The 22,384-nt window shown below is 36.3% G+C and overlaps 1 protein-coding gene and 2 pseudogenes across 1 annotated transcript in view; 2 read left to right on the top strand and 1 right to left on the bottom strand.

Moving 5' to 3' along the window:
• The first annotated feature begins 2,804 nt into the window (after window positions 1–2,804).
• The window catches only part of KLHDC1 (kelch domain containing 1), a 58,534-nt gene continuing 38,954 nt past the window's right edge, over window positions 2,805–22,384 (top strand). Inside the window, exon 1 of the mRNA XM_011376964.2 lies at window positions 2,805–4,690. Within this exon, the coding sequence (XP_011375266.1) occupies window positions 4,226–4,690 (465 nt within the window). The 5' untranslated portion in view covers window positions 2,805–4,225. The remainder of the gene's footprint in view (window positions 4,691–22,384) is intronic.
• LOC111731181 lies at window positions 8,434–8,552 on the bottom strand (annotated as a pseudogene).
• On the top strand, window positions 15,531–15,649 carry LOC111731179 (annotated as a pseudogene).

Below are 22,384 nucleotides of genomic sequence, written 5' to 3'. Positions count from 1 at the left end.
GGAGACCATGGTGCACTCCTTCGTTGCCCGGAGACGGAAGGAAGAGAGCGTCCTTCCCTGGTCTCTGGCTGGGAACGTGTTTCCCTTATCCCAAGCGCATCGCCGCCATCGACCTTCTGTGACTCCGGTCAGTCTCACTCCGCGCCTCGGGTCCTTGTATACTCATGCTTTCTACTTTACACGGACCCTGGAAGTACTCTATGTCGCCACTTGCTTTCCCCCGACACTAACTCGAAACTGCTAAAAATCACCGTCATTCCCCCCGCCCCCCTTTTATTTAAAAGTTGGGGAGTGGTTCCTATGCGCCATGCACTGTCATGAGCCCTTTAAATATATAAATTGCTGTATTGCTCATAAAGTCGAACGAGCTGTGTGCTACTTTTTGAACATCCTCATTTTTCACACGAGAAACAGGCAAAAGGATGGTAAATGGCTCGCTCAAAATGAAACGTTCAGTAACTGGTGGAGCCAGGATTTGAACTCAATCTGATTCCAGCAAGTGGACTGCTAATCTTCCACTCTTCGAAAGGATTGCTCCAATTAGTTGAACAAAACCACAGAGTGTTTATAGGTGAACCTGCAACCTTATAAAACATGAGGACAACTTCGAAATACTGATGTATGGTGACCTGCAGGGTATATGGTTAACTTAAAAAAAAAAAAAAAAACAAGCGAAGTATGTTAAAGGAGGGGAAATACACATACTTGTTTTTGCATTTTAAAAAACTTGGAAGATTATACACTAGACACTAAAAAGTGGTTGACCATAAAGGGGAGGAAGGGATTAGGATGGAAGTGAGAACTTTCTTTGTGGTTTGGTTAGAGTTTTAACTGTCCAATCCATGTTTTACATATCCAAAAAAAAACAAAAGAAAAAATTAAAATTGAAAGCATACCAAAACCAACATACCTAACTATTTTAAATCGGTAACACATCACAGAGAAAAGTGACTTTTGAACACACTTCTCTATTTTCAGTGAAATGTATTCTAAAGACAAAACTGCAGAGAAAATTTGAAATTTAAGAGAGGAAATAAAAATAAACTTACAGTCATTATTCACGGTAGTTATGTTCTATATAGTTCTCGCCAACACTGATTTAGTGAATACTCAATCATTGCTCTTAGGGGAAAACCAGGGTTAGGTTCCTGTGAGCTCTCATCACATTTTCATCAACTGATCAATACATAATGTTGTTTTCTGTGTTTCTCTTTAAAGACATCTTTAATACGTATCACTGATTCATTAACATTGAACTCAGGGCCAACAGCACTATATATAATTCATGCCCGAAGGAAGTTTATTTAACACATGATGTTTCTCCATAAGGCACATCACAGCCTTCCTGTGCCTGGGAACACCAGACAGCGCTGCAGCACTATGCTTAGAGGCCATATTAAACAGCAAAATCACCAACAGAAATCATAAAATGTGGAAAATGTGGCACTAAATGTACCAAAAAAAAAAGACACTTGTTTATAGTCTGAGAGAAGAAACAAGAAAGCGGAATGTCATCTTTTTCAAACCTACCTGGGAACATGTGTGATTTCAACTCAGATTTTACACTGTTCTGCAAATGTTCGCAAATAACTGAAAGCCCCCAATATTGATTTGAGAGTTACAAATAAACTTTAGTGACTAGGTAAATTCTCAAATATAGAATGCACAAATAATGAAGATTGACTATATCTACTTAACCCACTAGAAGGATAAACAAGAAACGTGGTTGTTATGAACACGAAAGTGGAGGAAATAAAAATATGAAATGCTAAAACCATTAAATAAACAGTCCCAAAGTATCACCCTACAGATTACTGGCTAATAATACAAAGGCAAAGCTTACTTTTAAAATGGATCTTCGGAGGTTACCACCTTAACCAAGTGTCAAACTTGCATCACAAATAGTGGGCTAATTTGACATTGTTGCTGTTATAACGCAATATGACGTATACAACATCACTTCTGAAGTATTCTTGCCCAAAGGGTTAATCTTGGTTTAATAAGTCTTTAACTTCTGGTTAAAGGAAATACTTTTTAAGTATCTCTCAAACCTGACCACTTCTATCTCCATGGCTAGGGCTCTTACTGGGACACCAGCCTCTCTAGTTAGCAGTAACAGACCTGCTCACTGGTCTCTTTGCCTCCAATCTTGCCATCAAAATAAACTTTTTAAAACATAATTCTTATGTCCTTTCCCTACTTAAAATGCTTCCAAGTCTCTTCATATTAGGATAAAGTGAACAGGCCATCTCTTTCTTCCTCTCCTGTTCCATCTTCCAGGAATACTTCCCTTTCTCTTCACTTCCATTTGCCTGATTAACTTCCATTCATCCTTCTATTATTAGCTTAGACTTTACTTTCTCTGGGGAACATTCTCTGACTCTCCCAAATCTGAGTTAGGGATCCTCTGAGTTACACGTCTGGGATGATGCATCAAAGAAGAGAAATGGCATGCTTTATGGGGAGAGGATCCATAAATCTGTGAATGGAATTATTCCAGTAGCAGTAAGAGTTTAAAGCCAAAGGAGGCTATGAGATTATAAGCCTTTGAAAATTTCACAGACATCTTGGCAAGGGCTTTGGAATTCTACTGGAGGTGGAAAGGAGATTCCTGGGACAAAGGACCACCAGGTTAGATATATTAATAACAAGAATGACTACTACTAATGCTACTTCCATTTACTGAGCACCTAGCTAATGCTTACACCAGATCTATGCTATTTGCTATCCTTTTTTCTGCCTTCAATTCTGATTGCCCACCTCCCATCCAAAGTATATGTTCTAATTATCAAGTTACATTATTCATTCCCTGCTTAAGATCCTTTTGGCCTTACACTTAAAATTCAGACTCAGCATGAAAAACAAGGCTGTGTGATTGCCATTTCACCTTTATCTTTGGTTGCAACCCACAGTTATTCTTCAGTCATACTGAACCAATGTAAGAAAATCTTTAGTGTCTCCCATTGTGAACCCCCTTCCCATTTTCCCAATACATCTCTTTCCTTCCCATTTTTTCTGCTGTATTGTCCACATTTCTGCTTTACCACTTCTTATATCACACTGCATGAATTTCTTTACATATCTTTCCCTCTAATTGGACATTGAAGCCCCTGTGGTAAAACAATGTCTTATTCGTCTTAAAATTTACTTTGTTTATTCATTCATTTAGTCAACAAATATTCCAGTCTAATAGAGCCTTAGAACCAACTGTCTACAGCAAGCACTTAATAAGTGTATACTGAATAAGTGCATGAATTAACTTGTTCTAAGTGGTGGGCAGCCACAACCTCTTCCAAGAGTGGCTCTGGGCAAGTATATTTACAGACACTGGTAGAATTATCTTCCTTCCTGGCCTTAGTCTTACTTCAGTAATACCATTTTATAACAAGGGTTAGCCAACTTTCTCCGAAGAGGCCTAGGTAGAAATATTTTCAGCAGCGGTGACTAAATGGTTTTTGTTACAACTACTCAGCTCTGCCAACTTAACTCTGTGGTTGTGGTGTTAGAGTGTCCATAGACAATATTTAAGCAAATTACGTGGCTGTGTGCCAATAAAACTTTATGTACAGATGCTGAAATTTGAATTAATATTATTTTCATGAGCTACAAAATATAATTCTTTTGATTTTTTTCATCCATTAAAAATGTAAAACGTCCTTAGCTTATGGGTCCTACAAAAACAGGTTGCATACAGGATTTGGCCTCCAGGCTCTAGTTTGCTGGCAGGTTTTAGAAAATTCCTAATTTAAAAAATGTGTTGTTCTATTACACTCTCCTCCCTCTCCCTCTCTTCTTGTGGATAACCATCTGCTGGAGGTTGAATGGAAAGGCAATCTCGCAAAGTATTAATATGTTGATTTATGCACCGCTGTTTCAACTCCCATGGATCCGAAGTCCATTTATCCAGTGAATAAGATACAGAGTTAGGTTGTACTGCCAAGACAACACAGTCCCAAGCGACACGAAATCGGCGACGGCAGGGTTCCGGAGACGCCAGGGAACCTCCCTCACTTCTCAGACCCAAGGTATCCCTAGCTGGAAACGCCGTTCTCCGATTGGCTTCCCGGGCGGGCCGCGGGACCGCGCAGACGCACTGGTTCCGCCTTCCCCCCAATCTCGCCCCTCGACGCGTTCCGTTCGTGCGTGGAGGAGGTGGCGGGAGGTAAGGCCGCTCCGTGGGCCGGGACTGCGGCTCGCCGAGCGGCTGGGCCTAGCGACGGCGCGGATGGAGGACTCGCAGCTGTTCTGCGTGGCCGAGGAGCGAAGCGGCCACTGCGCGGTGGTGGATGGAAACTTCCTCTACGTTTGGGGGGGCTACGTGGTAAGGGGAAGAGGCGGGACGGGGCCGACTCGCGTCGGGAGCCCGCCCGGATTCTCGGACCGAGCGGACGCCGAAAGCCCGCCCACACCCAGCCCCGAAGCGGGGGCCGGTCCGCGGCCCAGGCTGAGCGCAACCCGCCCCTCGCTCCGCTGTCGGCCGCTCTTCCAGCCGTGCAAGGGCTTGACGCCACCCCGCGGTTGCTCCCATTATGAAAGCCTTCCAACGCTGTGCGGGGTCTCTTCTCTCCAGTCTCCCCCACCCCCGCAGCTGTTCAGTAACCCTAGCTTGCCCAACACTAAGTCAGTTACTGCGCGATTATCATCTTTAAATGCTTGCGGAGACCTAAAAGTACACCGAGGACGTCGTGCTGTATTGTTGTGTAAATATTTCCTTATCGCCACGACGCGATTGGAAATGAAATATCAAAATCACATTTAGAAACATTTAAATATTTCTAAATAAGTTTTAGTTTCATTCCATTACCAAGGACATGTATACTCTCTAGGGCATATATCAAGCGATGAAGTTCTGGGTTACTTGGGACACACATCTCTAAATTTACTTGGAAATGTCACTTTTGCCAAATGGGTAATTATGAATTTTTTTTTCAAGTCTCAAAATAGACTCATTAACAACAATATACTAGAGTATTATGCCTAAAATTTCTTTTTGCCATGGAGGTTTGAATGTGTGTATTTTATTTCTATAATCATAGGATTATAGAATCATGTATTCTAAAGTTGGAAAACAGTTCAGGGATATATATGTCAACCACTTTATTTCACAGATTAAAAAAGAACATGAACCATTTGGAAGTTCTACTGGAAGTAGAACCTGCATTTTCTGACTGACGATACTATTATGTGACAGATGTAACATGACCGAATCATTCACTGAAATAAAGTACATACTATCTATGTTAAATGATTCTCAGATCCAAGTTGATCTTGTTTGTGTGTTTAATTTGGTGCAGTATCAGGATGGGAAAATTAGAACTAACTTTTGAGTGCCTACTATACCTGGCATGTGTTAGGAACTCTCATATTCCTTATATAATCCTTACCACACCTTGAAAGGTAAGTAATACTCCATTTTAAAAATAAAGACGATGAGTCAGTGAGAGTGAATGACTTGAATGGTCATTTGACCTCAAGGGCATCAGATTGGCTTTCCAAAGGTTTTTTTCTATAAGTGAACAAATGAGGTGACTATGTTTTCTTAATGTCTAATATTTTCACCATTTGATGAAAAAGTAGTCTAGATATAATGATGGTTTTATGCAGAAGAAATATTTTGATTGTTTTTGAGTTCTGCCACTTGGAGATGTAGAGATCTCACTTTATTTGCTGTTTTGTTTCTTAATATTGTGAAAGTTAAGCAAAAAAAAGATTTCACTTAAAATAGTAATATATCTGGTGCAGCATAGATTTCTTTTGGGCCCATAAATGAAATGTCTGAATTTTTTTATATCATTTTAATCTTGAAAATTGTGTAATTGATAAGATTCCAGGTCTTCTGTGGCAGTCAGTGAATAAAAATACTTTTTTTCCTACTACTTACTGATCCAATGAGTAGTGTGTTGTAAGAACCACCATGGAAAGTACCACACAGATTTATATCTTGTATGCTATTTTTTAAATTCTAGAAATTATTAGCAGTTAGAAATATGTCTAGGGCATAAATACAAGGAAAGAGAGAGTAGGAGGCATAAAAGACCTGACTTGAGAAAAAGTAGAATTCTTCCAACAATCGTTTTATTCAGATCCTTCTAAATAGAAGATAGCTAAAAGGCCCTGTGGAATCTGGAAGTCATCCAGTATTCAGTAGTTAATAATGAGATGATTCCAGATTTTATGCTCCAATCACAATTTTCCATGTTTGTTAAAATTGGCAAACATTTATACATAAACTTTTGAATGGCTCACAGATACCTGTCTAAATTACTTATTACCCTATTGTCAGACATTCTGAAGGATACTGTATTTGAAAACAGCCTTACCGTTAGAGGTGAGGATGGCAATGCCGAAAAAAGTGAATTTTAATTAGTCTTTTCAACTATTTCTTCCATATCCTTCCCACATTACTGAAATTCATACAAACTTTAGTGTTGCTACTAGGAACATTTAAAAATTGTCTCATTTTCCCCAAATTTTGGAGGAAAAGCACAGTGTTTCGGCATGTTTGCAGGTGATATGCTTTCCTCTTAGGGCTTAACCATTTGAACAATTTTCCATATTACAATTAATGTTAATATATTTTGCCTTAAACTTTACAGAAAATACCTGCATAAATATGCTGAACTACATATTTCTGTAGGTATTTTTGGATACGACCTGGAGGAAGGGATCAATTTAGAAAATGTTTGAAAAGAATGAAAGTGGGAGGCTTACAATGTCAGATACTAAAACAACACAATACTATAATGATTAAATTAGTGTTCCTGGTGCAAGTTGAGATAGCATGATGAAATGGGAAATAAATTTACTTAAGCAACCAAGCATACAGACTATTTTGTATTTAAAAGGTAGCATTTCAATTCTGGAAAAACACTTATTAAATAAATGGTCCGGGAACAGTTGGAGGGAAATGACAGTGGAGCCTTAGGATTGAAGAGTTAAATGTAGAAAAATTAAGCTATACCAAACCGGAAGAAAATATGTGACTCCTATAAAAACCTTGAGCTGGGAAAAGAAAAACAATCGGGAAAAACCAAAAAGGAAAAAGATTGATCACCTAAAAAGAATTTACTGTGCTTTTAAACAATAACTTTTTAATGCAGTAACTCTCACTATAAAGTGAAAAAGCAAATGACAAACTGGGGAAAGTATTTGCAACATATATGGTAAGCAAAGTTCCTATAAAAATAAAGATTAATATCCATTGAAAAATGAGAAATGGATATGCACAAGCAACTTACAAAAGAAGAAATACAAATGTAATGTGAATCAAAGAAATTCAGCTGAAAATAATGAGATTTTGAGAACAGCATAAGGAAAAGAATTATATACTGGTAAAGGAGTAGAAATTTAGGTATTTTTTTAATTGCTTTATTTATTGTTTTGACATTCATTTTTTCCCCTCCCCCTTCCCCCCCTCTGGCAACCATTAGTCCATTGTCCCTGTCCATGAGTCTCTGGTTCATTTATTGCTTCTAGGTTTATATCCCACATATAAGTGATACCATGTGATTTTCAACTTTTTCTGTCTGGCTTATTTTGCTTAGCATTATTATCTTGAGGTCCATCCAAGTCGTTGCAAATGGCAGTATTTCATCTCTTCTTATGGCTGAGTGATATTCCATTGTATATATGTACCACAGCTTCTTTATCCAATCATCTATCGTAGGACACCTGGCCACTGTGAATAATGCTGCAATGAACATCAGTGTGCAAATATCTTTTCGGATATGAGTTTTCAAGTCTTAGGGGTAAATATCCAGTAGAGGGATTACTAGATCATATCATAGATCAATTCTTAGTTTTTTGAGGCATCTCTATACTATTTTCCATAATGGCTGTACCAATTTGCAGTCCCGCCAGCAGTGTATGAGGGTTCCTATTCTTTCACGTCCTCTCCAACATTTGTAATTACTTGTCCTGTTGATTATAGCTATTCTAACGGGTGTGAGATGTTATCTCATTGAAGTTTTGATTTTCATTTTCCTATAGCTAAGCTAGAGAGGTTGAGGATTTTTTCATATATTTGTTGGTCATTTGTAAATCCTATAGGGAGAGTGTTCAGGTCCTCTGCCCATTTTTTGATTGGATCGTTTGTTTTTTGTTACTGAGTCGTATGAGTTCTTTTAATGTTTTGGATATTAGGCCCTTATCGGAGGTGTTGCTTGCAAATATATTTTCCCATTTGTATGGTTGTATCTTTACCTTGTTGACGACTTTTGCTGAGCAGAAGCTTTTTAGTTTGATGTAGTCCCATTCATTTATTTTTGCTCTTACTTCCCTTGCCTTTGAGGTCAAATTCATAAAATCTTTAAGTCCAAGGTCTTTGAGTTTAGTTCCTATGTTTGTTTGTTTGTTTTAGGCGAGGCAACCCTTGGTTGACCTCACAGATTGTAGGACCTTGTCAGCTTACAATCCCTTATTTTTTGTTTTTTACACCAACAGCACCTGGTCTTCCTAGGTGGTCTCCCATCCAAGTACTAACCAGGCCTGACCCTGCTTAGCTTCTGAGATGAAACGGGATCGGGCTTGTTCAGGGTAGCATGGCTGTAGCCTGTGTTTTCTTCTATGCATTTTATTGTTTCAGGTCTTATATTCAGGTCCATAATCCATTTTTGAGTTAATTTTGGTGTGTGGTGATAGACAACAGTCAAGTTTCATCCTTTTGTGAGTGGCTTTACAGTTGTCCCAGCACCATTTATTGAAGAGGCTTTCCTTTCTCCACTGTATGTTTTTGACTTTTTCATCGAAAATTATTTGCCCTTATAAATATGGGTTTACTTCTGGATTCTTGATTCCGTTCCACTTGTTCATGTGTCTGTTTTCCTACCAAGACCATGCTGTTTTGATTATTGTCGCTTTGTAGTATAATTTGAAGTTGGGCAGAGTGATGCCTCCAGGCTCATTCTTTTTTCTCAGGATGCCTTTGGCAATTCAGAGTCTTTTGTGCTTACATACAAATCTGATGATTTTTTTATTCCATTTCTCTAAAAAATGCCGATGGAATTCTGATAGGGACTGCGTTAAATCTGTATAATGCTTTAGGTAATAAGGTCATTTTAACTATGTTGATTCTTCCAATCCAGGAACACGGAATATCTTTCCATTTCTTTGTATCTTCTTCGATTTCTTTTAATAAGGTCTTGTAGTTTTCATTATACATGTCCTTCACATGTTTCCTAAATTTATTCCTAGGTATTCTTTTTGTTGCAATTGCAAAAGGAATTATTTTTTCCACTTCTTTTTCTGACACTTCATTATTAGAGTATAGGAATGCTATGTATTTTTGAACATTGATTTTGTATCCAGAGACTTTACTGTATTTGCTTATTGTTTCTAGCAGTGTTCTTGTGGAGTCTTTAGAGTTTTCTATATAGAGAATCATGTCATCTGCAAATAGTGACAGTTTGACTTCTTTATTTTCTATTTGGGTGCCTTTGTATTTTTCTCTTACCTGATTGTACTCGCTAGGACCTCCAATGTTATAGTGAATAACAGTGGTGGACAGCCTTGCCTTGTTCCTGATCTTAGAGAGAAGATTTTTAGTTTTTCACCATTAAGTATAATGTTGACTGAGGGTTTGTCATAGATGCCCTTTATTATATTAAGGTACTTTTCTTCTATACCGATTTTGTTAAGTGTTTTGATCATAAATGGGTGCTGTATCTTGTCGAAGGCTTTTTCTGCATCTATCGCTATGATCATATGATACTTATTTTTTAATTTGTTTATGTGGTGTATCATATTAATTGATGTGGGTATATCGAACCATCTTTGTGCCCCTAGGATGAAGCCTACTTGATCGTGGTATATAATCTTTTTAATATGTTGCTGCATTCCGTTCGCTAGTATCTTATCTAGGATTTTTTGCATCTGTGTTTATGAGAGTTATTGGTCTGTAGTTTCCTTTTTTGTGTGTTATCTTTACCAGGTTTTGGTATCAGGGTAATACCGGCCTCATAAAATGCATTGGGAAGTTTTGCTTCCTCTTTGATTTTTTGAAAGAGTTTGAGGAGAATAGTTATTAAATCTTCTTTGAATGTTTGGTAGAACTCACTGGAGAAGCTATCTGGTCCTGGACTTTTACTTTTTGGTAGGTTTTGATGATTGTTTCAATTTCCATAGTGCTGATTGGTCTATTTAGATTTTCTAGTTCTTCTTGATTCACTCTATGAAAGTTGTATTTTTCTAAGTACTGGTCCACTTCTTAGTGTTATTAAATTTGGTGTTATATACTTTTTCATAGTATTCTTGTATGATCCTTTGTATTTCTGCAGTGTCTGTCATACTTTCCCCTCTTTCATCCCTGATTTTGTTTTTTTGTGTCCTTTCTCTTTTTTCTTTAGTGCGTCTAGCCAGGAGTTTGTCAATTTTGTTAACCTTCTCAAAGAACCAGCTCTTTGTTGCATTTATTTTTTCTATTTTTTTTCAGTTTCATTTATTTCTGCTTTAATTTTAATAATTTCTTTCCTTCTGCTGATTTTAGGCTTCATTTGTTGTTTTCTAGTTTTTTAAGATGAAGCGTTAGGTTGTTTATTTGGGCTCGTTCTTGTTTTTGGATATAGGGGTATGAATTGTAATGATATGAACTTTCCTCTTATGACGGCTTTTGCCGCGTCTCAAAAGTTTTGATACGTTGTACTGTCATTATCATTCGTTTCTATGTATTTCTTGTTTCTCTTATTATTTCTTTTCTGACCCAGTTATTCTTCAGTAGTATGTTCTTTAATCTCCATGTATTTGTGGTTCTTCCTGATTTCTTTTTGCAGTTGATCTCTAGTTTCAAAGCATTATGATCAGAGACTATGGTTGGTATCATTTCAACCCTCTTATATTTGTTGAGGCTATCTCTGTGTCCCAGTATGTGGTCAATTCTTGAGAATGTTCCATGTGCACTAGAGAAGAATGTATAAGCAGCTGTTTTGGGATGGAAGGCTCTGTAAATGTCAATTATGTCCAGTTGGTCTAATCTATCATTTAAGGATGTGATTTCCTTATTGATTTTCTGTTTGGATGATCTTTCCATAGCCAACAGTGGAGTATTTAGGTCCCCTACTATGATAGTGTTTTGGTCCGTTTCTTCCTTTAGTTCTGTTAGTAATTGCTTTATATATTTTGGGGCTCTCTCTGATTGGGAGCATAGATATTAATAAGTGTTAGTCTTCTTGCTGCATGATTCCCTTTATCATTATGAAGTGTCCCTCAATATCTTTCTTTATATTTTTATTTTGAAATCTCTATCATCCGATATTAGTACCACTACTCCCTCTTTTCTCTGAATGCCATTTGCTTGGAATATCACTTTTCACCCTTTCAATTTGAATCTGTATTTGTCTTTGGAACGGAGATGCATCTCCTAGAGGCAGCATATGGTGAGTTTTGTTTTTTTTTTGATCCAATCTGCAACTCTGTGCCTTTTTATTGGTGAGTTCAGTCCATTTATATTGAGTGATTATTGAAATTTGAAGTCTTCTTATAGCCATTTTATCCTTTGCTTTCTGGTAGCTTGGTGTTTCCATTGCTTCCTTGTCCTTGTGTTTCTGTTTTCTTTATTTTGGTTGGCTTTTGTAGGTTTTCCCTCTGGTTCTTCTTGTTTTATGTTATATACTTCGGGTTCTGAATCTTTGGTGTGTGGTTACCATTACGAATATGTAAAGGGATAGTTTTATATATATATAAATATATATATATGCGTGTGTGTATATGTGTGTGTGTGTGTGTGTGTGTGTGTGTGTGTGTGTGTGTGTGTGTGTAGTCATCCTTTTTCTTCTGCACATTCTTTATTTCCATTCCTCTTTGCAAATTTGGATCTTTGAATCCTCCCCTTTTCAGTCATTGTTTTCTCACTTAATCCTTATGTATGCTGAATGTTCATTAATATCTTACTATAACAAAATTCTTATTTTAAGCTTAAAATGCCCTGTTCCTGGTAAGGGTTGCACTCCTCTGCTTTTATCAGCCTGCTAGTCACCTTACTCCTAATTATGTATTTTTTTTTTTGTCATTTTGTTTTAGGTGAGCTGACTCCTTTCAGTATTTCCTGTAGTATAGGCCTCGCAGTGGAGTATTCCCTCAATTTTTGTATGTCTGGAAAGTTCTTTATTTCTCCTTCATATCTAAAGGAGAGCTTAGTTTGATACATTATTCTAGACTGGTATTTCCTTTCACTTAATAGTTTGAATATTTGATTCCACTCCTTTCTGGACTGTAAGATTTGTGCTGAGAAGTCCAACGATAATCTAATGAGTTTTCCTTTATAAGTTAACATCTTTCCCCTAGCTGCCCTGAGAATTCTGCCCTTGTCGTTTATTTTTGATAATTTTAATGCAATGTGTCTTGATGAAGGCCTTTGGGGTTGAGATAATTGAGTGTTCTGTTGACTTCTTGAATTCTAAGCTCCAGCTCATTCTTTAGATTTGGGATATTCTCTCAACTAATTGTCTGAAAATGCTTTCTCATCACTGTCCCTTTTTCTCCCCTTCGATAATGCCCATTATTCCTATATTTCCTCTCCTGGTGGTGTCAGCTAGTTCTTGAATTTCTCTTTCATTATTTTTCATTCTTTGGTTTCTCTCTTCTTCCTTCTGATTTGTTTCTAGGTTTGTGTCTTTGATATCACTGATCGTTTCCTCCATTTGGTCGACTAGTTCCCAAACTTTTTATTTCATTTTTCAACTTTTGCAGTGTGTTCTTTATCTCCAGAAGGTCTATTTGGTTCTTTTCAAGAGTTTCAGTCTCCTTGCTAAAGAACTCATTCTGCTCATCTAGTTGTTTTGTCAGTTCCTGAAATTGTTGATATGATTCGTTTCGGATCTCATTGGGGTTTTTCAGAAGTACCATCCTGAATTCTCTGTCATTTAAGTTGCATATTTTTATGTCTGCAAGCTTATTTTTCTGGAGATTTTTCTCTTTCTGAGATGACTTGTTCTCTTAGTTGTTCTTGGTTTTTAATGGACTATTTCTCTGCCTGGGCATTAATGGAAATGTGTTCTGCTTTTTTTTCTTTTTTTCCCAGAAAGAAGATTTATTATATAATAGTCCCTATCCTGTTGCAAAGAAGGTGTTTTTCTTTTGGTTTCCAGTATGTTGTGTCTAAGCCTCTTGGATCTCTGCTTTATATAAAGTCTTAATAGTGTCTTTTTTTTCCCTCATAGATGTTTAATCATGCTCGCTATCCTCAGTCTCAGTTCCTGTCAGTGTTAGCGACAGTTTCAATAGCGTTTGCTCAGATGCCCCTGGGGCTTCACAGTGATAGGCCTCGGAGGGTATGGGTGGAGGGGCCCTCTGGGTTGGGGGCTGCAGCACAGCCTTGGTTTTGCGACCACGGCTGGTAAAAATCAACTGTTGTTTCTCTGCCATCCTCACTTTTCTGCTGTCCCCGCTTCTCTGCCTTCTACCATGATGACTGGGCATTGCTGCCAGCTGTGTAGAGCTCAGGCACGGCTGTTCAGGGAACTCGCCATAACTTCTCCCGTCCTCCTCCTTCTAGAGTGAGCTCTGGTAACTGTGAGAGGCAGCTTCTTTGTTTCTTCTAGTCTACCACCCTACACCTAGGGTTCTGACCTGTGGTAGCTCTGTGGTATGCGCAGATCCTACACTCAGACGTGCTGGTGTGCAGTTTGGGTGTTTTCTGTCGAATTTTAGATGTTCAGCTTATTGTTGTTTCAAGGGGAGAGATCTGGGGATGTCTCTCAATCTGCCATGTTTAATCTAGTTTTCTTATGTAACTGTTTTAAAGGAGAAATTTAGCAATATGTATCAAAAGTCTTAAGTTTTTATTCTCTTTAACCTAATAGTTTAACTTTTCTATATTCATAGATGGTCATATAAACCATCTATGTCATGTGGAAGACATTATTTTTAGATGCCTAGTATTTGAACTTCCTCTATTTGTAGCATCTCTCACTGAGTGAGTCTTGGGGGTAGTATTTATTTCAGTTGTCTGACTATCTCCTACCTACCTCCATAGGATGTAAATTCTGTACATATAGGGATTTTGTTCCCTACTGTACCAGTATCTAGAATTGGGTATAGCTTATAGTAGGTGCCCAACTAAAAGAACTTGAGTCCTAGGTACTCACTTTTCTGGATTCCCTTGCAGCTAGTTTGTGGGCAAGTAGCTTAGACTTTGTTAGATCAATCTCTGCTATATTTGGACTCAGGAGTAAAGATGTAAAAATTAGGGCCTGAAGAGGATTCCTACCCTGCAGTAGAATTTGTAGGATGATCAAGGTCCTTTCCTGGTATAAAAAGTGGTGCTGTAAAGTGCAGTGTCTGTTCACCAGTGACAGCATCAGTTAGCTCACCAGACCCATGTTTTCAGACTTGCTCCTCCTCATGTAGATCAGAGGCTGATTCTCTAGCCTCCCTGATAATTCTCTGAGTACTTAATTTCTTAAAATTTTATTTTCTTAATTTTAAATTTGAAATATATGTACCAAAAAATGTGTAAAATGAGTATCATTTTAAGATAAAATGTTTAACTTCCAGATTAAGAAATCAGCTAGAACTAGTATCTTAGAAGCTTCCTGTTTATCCTTATTACATTACTTCTCCCACCCCTAAAGAGTACCACTATCTTGATTTCTTGTTAACCACTCTTTTCTTTATAGTTTTACCACACATGCATCTATCTCTAAACAAAATATTATTTGGTTTTGGACACAAAGCATGTTTTTACTTTCCCGACTTAATTCTTTTAGTCTGTTATATTTTTTAGATTCTCACATTGCTTGTATTCAGCTGGTGTGTACTTGCATGAATGTACTTGTTTTTACTTGGTGTCCATTTTGGTTGGTCAGTTTCTGTGCTGTTTGGTTATTAAATACTTTGAAAATCATCCCTGGATTCATTCATTTGATGTATGTCTCATAAAAGATTCTGTTGTGTGGATTTGCTGTAATTTGTCCATTCCATTATTGATAAATATTTGAATGTTTTCATTTTTTAGTATTATAAGAAAAGCTACAATGAGCATTCTTATGTCTTTTATACATGCACAAGGGCACATACATTCTCAAGAGTATATAACAAGGAATGGAATGCTCTTCACTTGGTACACACATCTCCAGATTTACTTGGAAATGTCACTGTCGCCAAAATATTTGTATCAATTTACACTCCCATTAGCTTCCTCCTTGCTCCACATCCTTGACAACATTTAGTACCATCTCGCCTTAAATTTTTCCAAACTAGTGAGTGTGACATGATATTTCATTGTGGGTTTTGTTTGCTTTTCCTGGTTATTAATAGTTAAGTGTCTTTTCATAACTTTATGGACTATTTATGTTTCTTCTTCTGTGAAAATGCTGGTTCATGTCTTTTGATTATTTGTCTATTGGGTTGTATTTTTCTTACCAGTTTATAGGAATTCTTTAAATATATAGTTATATGAGTTGAATGTGTCTTGTCAGTTTTAGCTTGTTTTGTACTTTCTTGATAATTATGTTTTGTACAACAAAAGTTCTTAATTTTAATATAATTTCATCTTTTAGTTAATGCTTTGTGCTTTCCACATCTTCAGAAATCTTTCAGTCTACAGCCATGCCACCCTGAACAAGCCTGATCCCATCTGATCTCAGAAGCTAAGCAGGATCGGGCCTGGTTAGTACTTGGATGGGAGACTACCTAGAAAGACCAGGTCATGCAGACATAAAAAATAAGGGATTGTAAGCTTACAAGGTCCTTGCAATCTGAGGTCAACCAAGGGTTGCCTCGCCTGAAAAAAAAAAAAAAAATCTCAGTGTGGAGATCATAAAGTCTTCCAAACAATTTTAAGTTGTTCCTTCCATATTGAAATCTCTTTTTAATCTGAATTTTTTGTTTGGTTGGTTTCAGGTAGGGATCCAATTTATTATATTTTTGATATGAATAACCAGTCATTATTGTGTCATGTATTAAATAGTGCCCCCTTTCCCTACTAACTTGCGAACTCACTCTGTCACACATCAAGTTTTCATGTATGGGATGTTTCTAGGTTCTTTATCTTGTTCCATTGGTCTGTTTATTCTTGTGACAGAACCACATTATCTAAATTACATAAGCTTTATTCAATGTCTAAATGTTGGGTAGTAAAAACCCTGTCCCCACTCTATCTGGTTCTTGTTCTTAGGAATATTTTGGTTACTTAGGGCCTTATTTATTTATTTTTGGCTATAAATTTCCTTTACTGTTTTTATTGTAGTAAATATATATAAAACATATAATTTGCCATTTTAACCATACTGTAGTGTACAATTTAGCAGTGTTATTTACATTCATAATACTATACAATGTTACCACTATCTAGTTCCAAAACTTTATTACTCCAAACAGAAACTCTGTGCCCATTGTGCAGTAATTCTCTCTCCTTCCTTGCCCCAGTCTCTGGTAACTTCCAATCTTTTTGTCTTTATGAATTTGCCTTTTTCTAGATATTTCATATAAATGGAATCGTATAACATTTGTCTTTCTGAGTCTGGCCCATTTTACTTAGCATAATGCTTTCATAATGTTTTCATATTTTACTTAGCATAATGTTTAGCATAATGTGTTCACCTATGTTCAATCAAAACTTCATTCTTTTTTATGGCTGGATAAGATTGCATTGTATGCATATACCACATTCTGTTCATCTATCTGTCAGTGGGACACTTGGGTTGTTGCCACTTTTGTGTATTGTGAATAATGCTGCTATAAGGATTGGCCCTACTTTCAATTCTTTTGAGTACCTAGGAATGGAATTGCTGAGTCATATGGTTATTCTACATTTAACTTTTAAGGGAACTACCAAATTGTTTTCCATAGGGTTTCCTCTTGTGTATAAACTGTATGATCAGATTGTCAAATAAAGTACCCTATTGCATTTTAGGTTCCCTTATTCAATCTTTAGATCATTTGAGGGTGGTAGACCTATTCTGATATTGAGTCTTCTAATACAATTATATAGTATATCTCTCTAGTCAGGAGATATATTTTGATTAAATTTTATAGTGTCTTTATAGGGATCTTGTACATCTTTTGTTGGGTTTATTCTTAATATTTTTTATTTCTATTGCTAATTTTTAAAAAATGAAATATCCCGATTGCTATTGTTTTGAAATACAATTGATTTTTGAATACTTTTGATTCTGTGAAGACTTTCTCAATTTACATTCTCATAATTCCATCTGTTAATCTTTTCATTTTCTATGTACATAGTCATATAATCTGCAAGTGATGACAGTTTTGTTTCTTCCATTCCAATCTTTATTCTTTTTTTATTTTCCTTTCTTTACTGCACTTGTGGACCTGAAGTATAATGTTAATAGAAGCCATTTTTTTCTTGTTCCTAATCTCAGAGGGATTGTTTTCGACTAGTAACTATTGAGTTTTGATATTTACTTTAGGGTTTTGTTTGTTTGTAGATGGCCTTTTCGAATTAAGAAATTTCCCTTCTATCTGAGTTTCAATGAATATTGAATTTTGGAGAGTAATTTTTCTGTATTACACTGAGATAGTGTTTTTTTCCTCCTTTAATCTCTTAATGTGATGATTAATGCTAATAGTTTTGTAATAGTTAACTAATGTTGCATTTCTTGGACTAAACACAAATTAGTGTAATACATTACAAAATCCTGTTTGGTAATTATTGTTTTTAGGATTTTTATATCTATGTTTATAAGTAGATTGACTAATGTACTTTCCCTTATATTAGTTTTTATGATTGAATTATTTGTTCTTTGAATGTTTGGAAGAACTCATTCATAAAGCCATTTAGGCCTGGTACTTTGTGGGGTTTTAAATATCTGATTCAATCTATTTAAAGCTATAGGACTGTTCAGATTTTCCTTTTTTTTTTGAGTCAGACTTGATAAGGAATCTATCCCCCAGGAATCCATCCATTTCATTTAAGTTTTTAAATTTATTTACATAAACTTAAATTGTTCATAATACCCTCTATTTAATCTCTTTAAGTTATAGGTATGTTCCCTTTTCCATATCTAAAATTATTTAATGGTTCCTTCCTTTTTTTCCCCCCCTTGAATATTCTTGCCAGTGGTAGATCAGACTTCTGAAACACCAACTTTTGGTTTACTTACCTGTTGTATTTATTTTATTTTATTAATATCTACTCCTTATTTCTTCCTACTTTCTGTGGGTTTATTATGCTGTTTTTTCTTAAACTTCTCAAGTTGGATGCTCAACTCATTTTTTTAAGACTTTAAAATTTTTTAAGTATGTAAGGCTATAAATTTCCTCCAACTACCTCTTTAGTTGTATTCCTCACGATTTGATAAGCAGTATTTTGTAATTTCACAATTGATATTTTATATTTTCTATTATTATTTCTTATTTGACCCATAAGTAGTTTAGAAAAATATTTTAAAGTTCTAAACTATTTTTATAGTTAGCTTTCTGTTACTAATTTTTAACTTAATTGTGTTGTACTTAGAGAATGTGGTTTGTATCTGTCTGATACCAGTCTTTTGGAATATGTTGAGGTTTGCTTTAAGGACTAGTGTGTGATTAATTTTGATAAACATACCCTTTGTTCTCTTTACTGGGTGAGGTGTTTTATATATGTTCACTTTATCAACCTTGCTAATTTTGTTGTTTAAATCTCCTGTATCTTGTTTGATTATTTTATTTCCCAGTCTATCAATTCCTGTAACAGGTATTAAAAAATCTTTCTCTGACATAGATTTGTTAGTGTCTCCTTGTGGTCCTATCAGTTTTTATGTGTACACTTTATATGTATTTTTAGGTTACCTTTTTGGATATCTATGAATTTAGATTGTTATATCTTTCTGGTTAATTGAACATTTTATTATTTAGTAATGATCCTCTTTATCTGTAATGTTATTTGCGTTAAAATCTATTTTGCAATTACTAATACAGCTACACCATCTTTCTTTTGATTAATATTTGCATGGCATGTCTTTTTCTATCTTCTGATGGAAACTTTGCATATTTTTATAGTTTAGATGTGTGTCTTGTAACCTGAAAATAGTTGGATCTTATTTTTATCCAGTCTGAGATTATGTGTATTTTATGGAGAGTTTAGCTTATTTTCATTTAATGTACTTTTGATATAGTTTTTTTCATTGGGTGAGCTTTATATTTGCCCTTCTTTATTTTTCCTCCTCTTGATTTTGAGGACTATTTGAGGCATTTTCTTTTTCTTCCCTCTTTAATGTTGCCATTTCCCCTTAAGAACTGGATCTCTGAAGGCAGATGTCCTCCCACATGCTCGCAGCATGCACCTGGGGCCCGGTGCACTGCGGGGGGTTGGGGGGGTGCACCAGGGGCCTGGCACACCCTGGGCATGGTCCGTGGCTCCACCTGGGGTGCAAACCCAGGACCTTCTGCGTGCAAAACAGATGTGCTAACCAGTACACTACGGAGTCACCTGGGGTGCGAACCCAGGACCTTCTGCGTGCAAAACAGATGTGCTAACCAGTACACTATGGAGTCACCCCGAGGCATGTTTTTAATTATCCCATTTTTTTCTCTTTGCTTATGTATAAATTTTATGATTTATTTATAGCCATCTAATAGTTACTCTATTTATTTCAACATGAACTCACAAAGTTGAAAGTTAATAATTTTCATTTTTCTCATAGAGTTCCAGTACTTTAGAAAGTTTTCAGTCTGGTCACTCCTTTCCCTAGTTAGTCCTGTCCTGTTCCACCCACCAAATAAGCATCAAAAGAAGTTTAGCCCCTTTTTGTTTTGTTTAAATTTACTCAAAATTCTGTTTAAATTTACTCACACATTTACTAATGTCTTGACATACTATCCTTTGTTGCATTTCAGATAGTTAACTTTAGATTCTTTTTTTTTTTTTTGCATGAAGTAGCACAGCTATTAGGCTTTCTTTAAAAATGGGGCTATTATTGGCTAATTGTTTCAGTTTTTGTCTGAAAATTTTTTTATTTTACCTTGGTTTTTAAAAGATATTTTCGAGGTGGCTCCATAGTGTAGTGGTTAGCACGTCCGCTTTACATGCAGAAGGTCCTGGGTTCATGCCCCAGATGGAGCCACGGACCATACCCCAGGTGTGCCAGGTCCCCCAAGTGCCAGATCCCCCGAGTGTGTAGGCCCTGGGTGCACACCCCGAGCGTGTGAGAGGAGATGCCCTACCTTCAGAGATCCAGTTCTTAAGGGGAAATGGCAACATCTGTAGGTCAGGGGTAGAAGTGGGGGGAGGAATTAAAGAGGGGAAAAAATAAATAAGCTACAATCTTTTAAAAAAAAGATATTTTCATTAGGTGTAGAAGTCTAGGTTGACAGTTACTTTCATGAAACAATTGCTAATATTAGTCTTATGTTGTTGCTAATGAGAATTCAGTCAATCATTAGTTGCCATTCATTTGAAGGTGATTTTTCTCTGGCAGTTTTAAAGAATATTTTTTTTCTTTGATCTGTAGTTTTACTATGATGTGTCTCTTTATGGATTTCTATTTCTCTTGCTTAGAAGTTGTTAGGAATTCATAGATTTCAAGGATTGATGACTTTCAACAACTTTCTGAAACTCTCAGCGTTACTTCAAATATTGCCTCTTCCTATTCTCTCTGTTACATCCTAATGTAATTCTAATTAGACTTAGTTATTCTCTTTCTCCATGTTTCTTAACTTTTTTTTTTATATATTCCGTCTCTCCGGGCTATATTTCTGGATAAATCAGCTAACTAATTCTCTATTTTAGAGAAACCTTGACAAGGACAATTTTCATGGGATGATGGGCTCAGAATCCCAATTAATCTGAAGTGATGAGAGAATGAGAGGTGAAATAATGGAGACATTCACTATGGTTAACTAAGTGTGGAAAGGAACAGCGACATAAGAGTTAAGGGAGAATTAAAAAAAAAGATATGTGATATTAAGCATGTTTGGATATCCATTAGGAATGATCCAGTAGAAAAGGAAAATGATGTAGAAAAGAAGGGATAATTTTGGAGCAAAATCTCTGAGAAAGTGAGAAGGAACTAGTTCAAATTTTTCAATTCTGAGCTTCATTTGTGTTTTTGTACCAACCTTTTTAAAAATTAGTGAAAGAGACTTTTTAATCAGGCTGAGGTGAGCATGCAGTTAGCTTAACAGGTATTATTCGCTTACCTATTCACTCAATCAACAAACATTCCATTTGCCTTTTATGTGTCAGGTACTGTATTAGGCTCTGGGAACTGAATTATAGCAATGTAAACATCATGCATGCACTCCTGAAGCTTATAGATTAGTGGTGGTGATAGGTGGGCATGATACAGACAAAGGACTTTGAAGGGTAAGTACAGGACCATATGAGGGCATTTAAGAGGGAATGTAATCTCTTAACCTTATTCTGAGATATTAGAGAAATGACATTCAAGCCGATTCTCAAAGAACGAGTTAGCCAGGCAAATTCTGAGAGAGCATTCAAAGAATAGAGAAAATTATAGTTGACGGCGCCATCACAGCAAGGAATTTGCAGAGATTTGGGAACTGGAAGAAGACTAGAGCATAATGAGTAAATGGCAAGATAAACTTTGGACAGATAGCAAGTACTAAATAGTACAGAATCATAAGAATTTTAGACTATCCTGAGAACAATAGGGAAGCAGTGAAGGAACTTTAAGCAGGGTAATGACAGGATCCATTTTCATAATATTTCTATTATAAAGGTATACACATGAGGCTACTGGAGCCTGATGCCATTAAACTTGAGAATCAAATTCCCCTTCTTTTAATTATTTGTTTCCTTAGCCCTTAAATATGGCTTCCTCAGTCAGATGTGATTAGGTGTTCTCTTGGAATTAATAGAGTGATTTTCAGCTGTGTGTGTGTGTGTGTTGTATGTGTGAAAGAGAAGGGGGTGGGGAGATACCTGGTAGTCAAGATACTATTTTTAACATTTAACTAACATAGTAACGAGAAAATTAGCCAAATCTACTTAATATGTTAATAATTTATGCATGATGCAGTCTTAGAAATTTTCAAACTGCTTTTAAAATTGGTTTTGTTTTTTTTTTTTGAATTTTTATGAGTTAATTTGAGCCAAACTGGTGACATATGCCAGGGAGCAAGATCTCACATGCTCTGGAGCAAAACAGTTTGCAGTTTCTCTTATGCATTTGGAATTAAAGAACAAAACTAAGGAAGACTACATGAAAGTGGAAGAAAGCAAGGCAGGGATTGGATTACAGATTAGTTAAGATTATGATGTCCTCTCTTAAGGGTGGTCAAGCTTGTGAAGGGGTCTGAAAGGGTGGTCACATATTAGATGGGAACATTTCCAAGGTATGTTAAACTAGGTGCATAGAAACAATGGACAGGGCTTGCTTAAGGCAAAGATAAGTCTTTTAGTAAAGAAGTTTTATGCCTGGGGTGTGACCACCCACCATGACCTGCCCAGTTAGGAATTTATGATGAGATCATGTAGTAAGGTTAC

Source organism: Pteropus vampyrus, unplaced genomic scaffold (assembly GCF_000151845.1).
Source record: "Pteropus vampyrus isolate Shadow unplaced genomic scaffold, Pvam_2.0 Scaffold10, whole genome shotgun sequence".
NCBI lineage: Eukaryota > Metazoa > Chordata > Mammalia > Chiroptera > Pteropodidae > Pteropus > Pteropus vampyrus.
The sequence above is the reverse complement of the archived record's forward strand: the minus strand, read 5'-3'. Positions and strand labels throughout refer to the sequence as shown.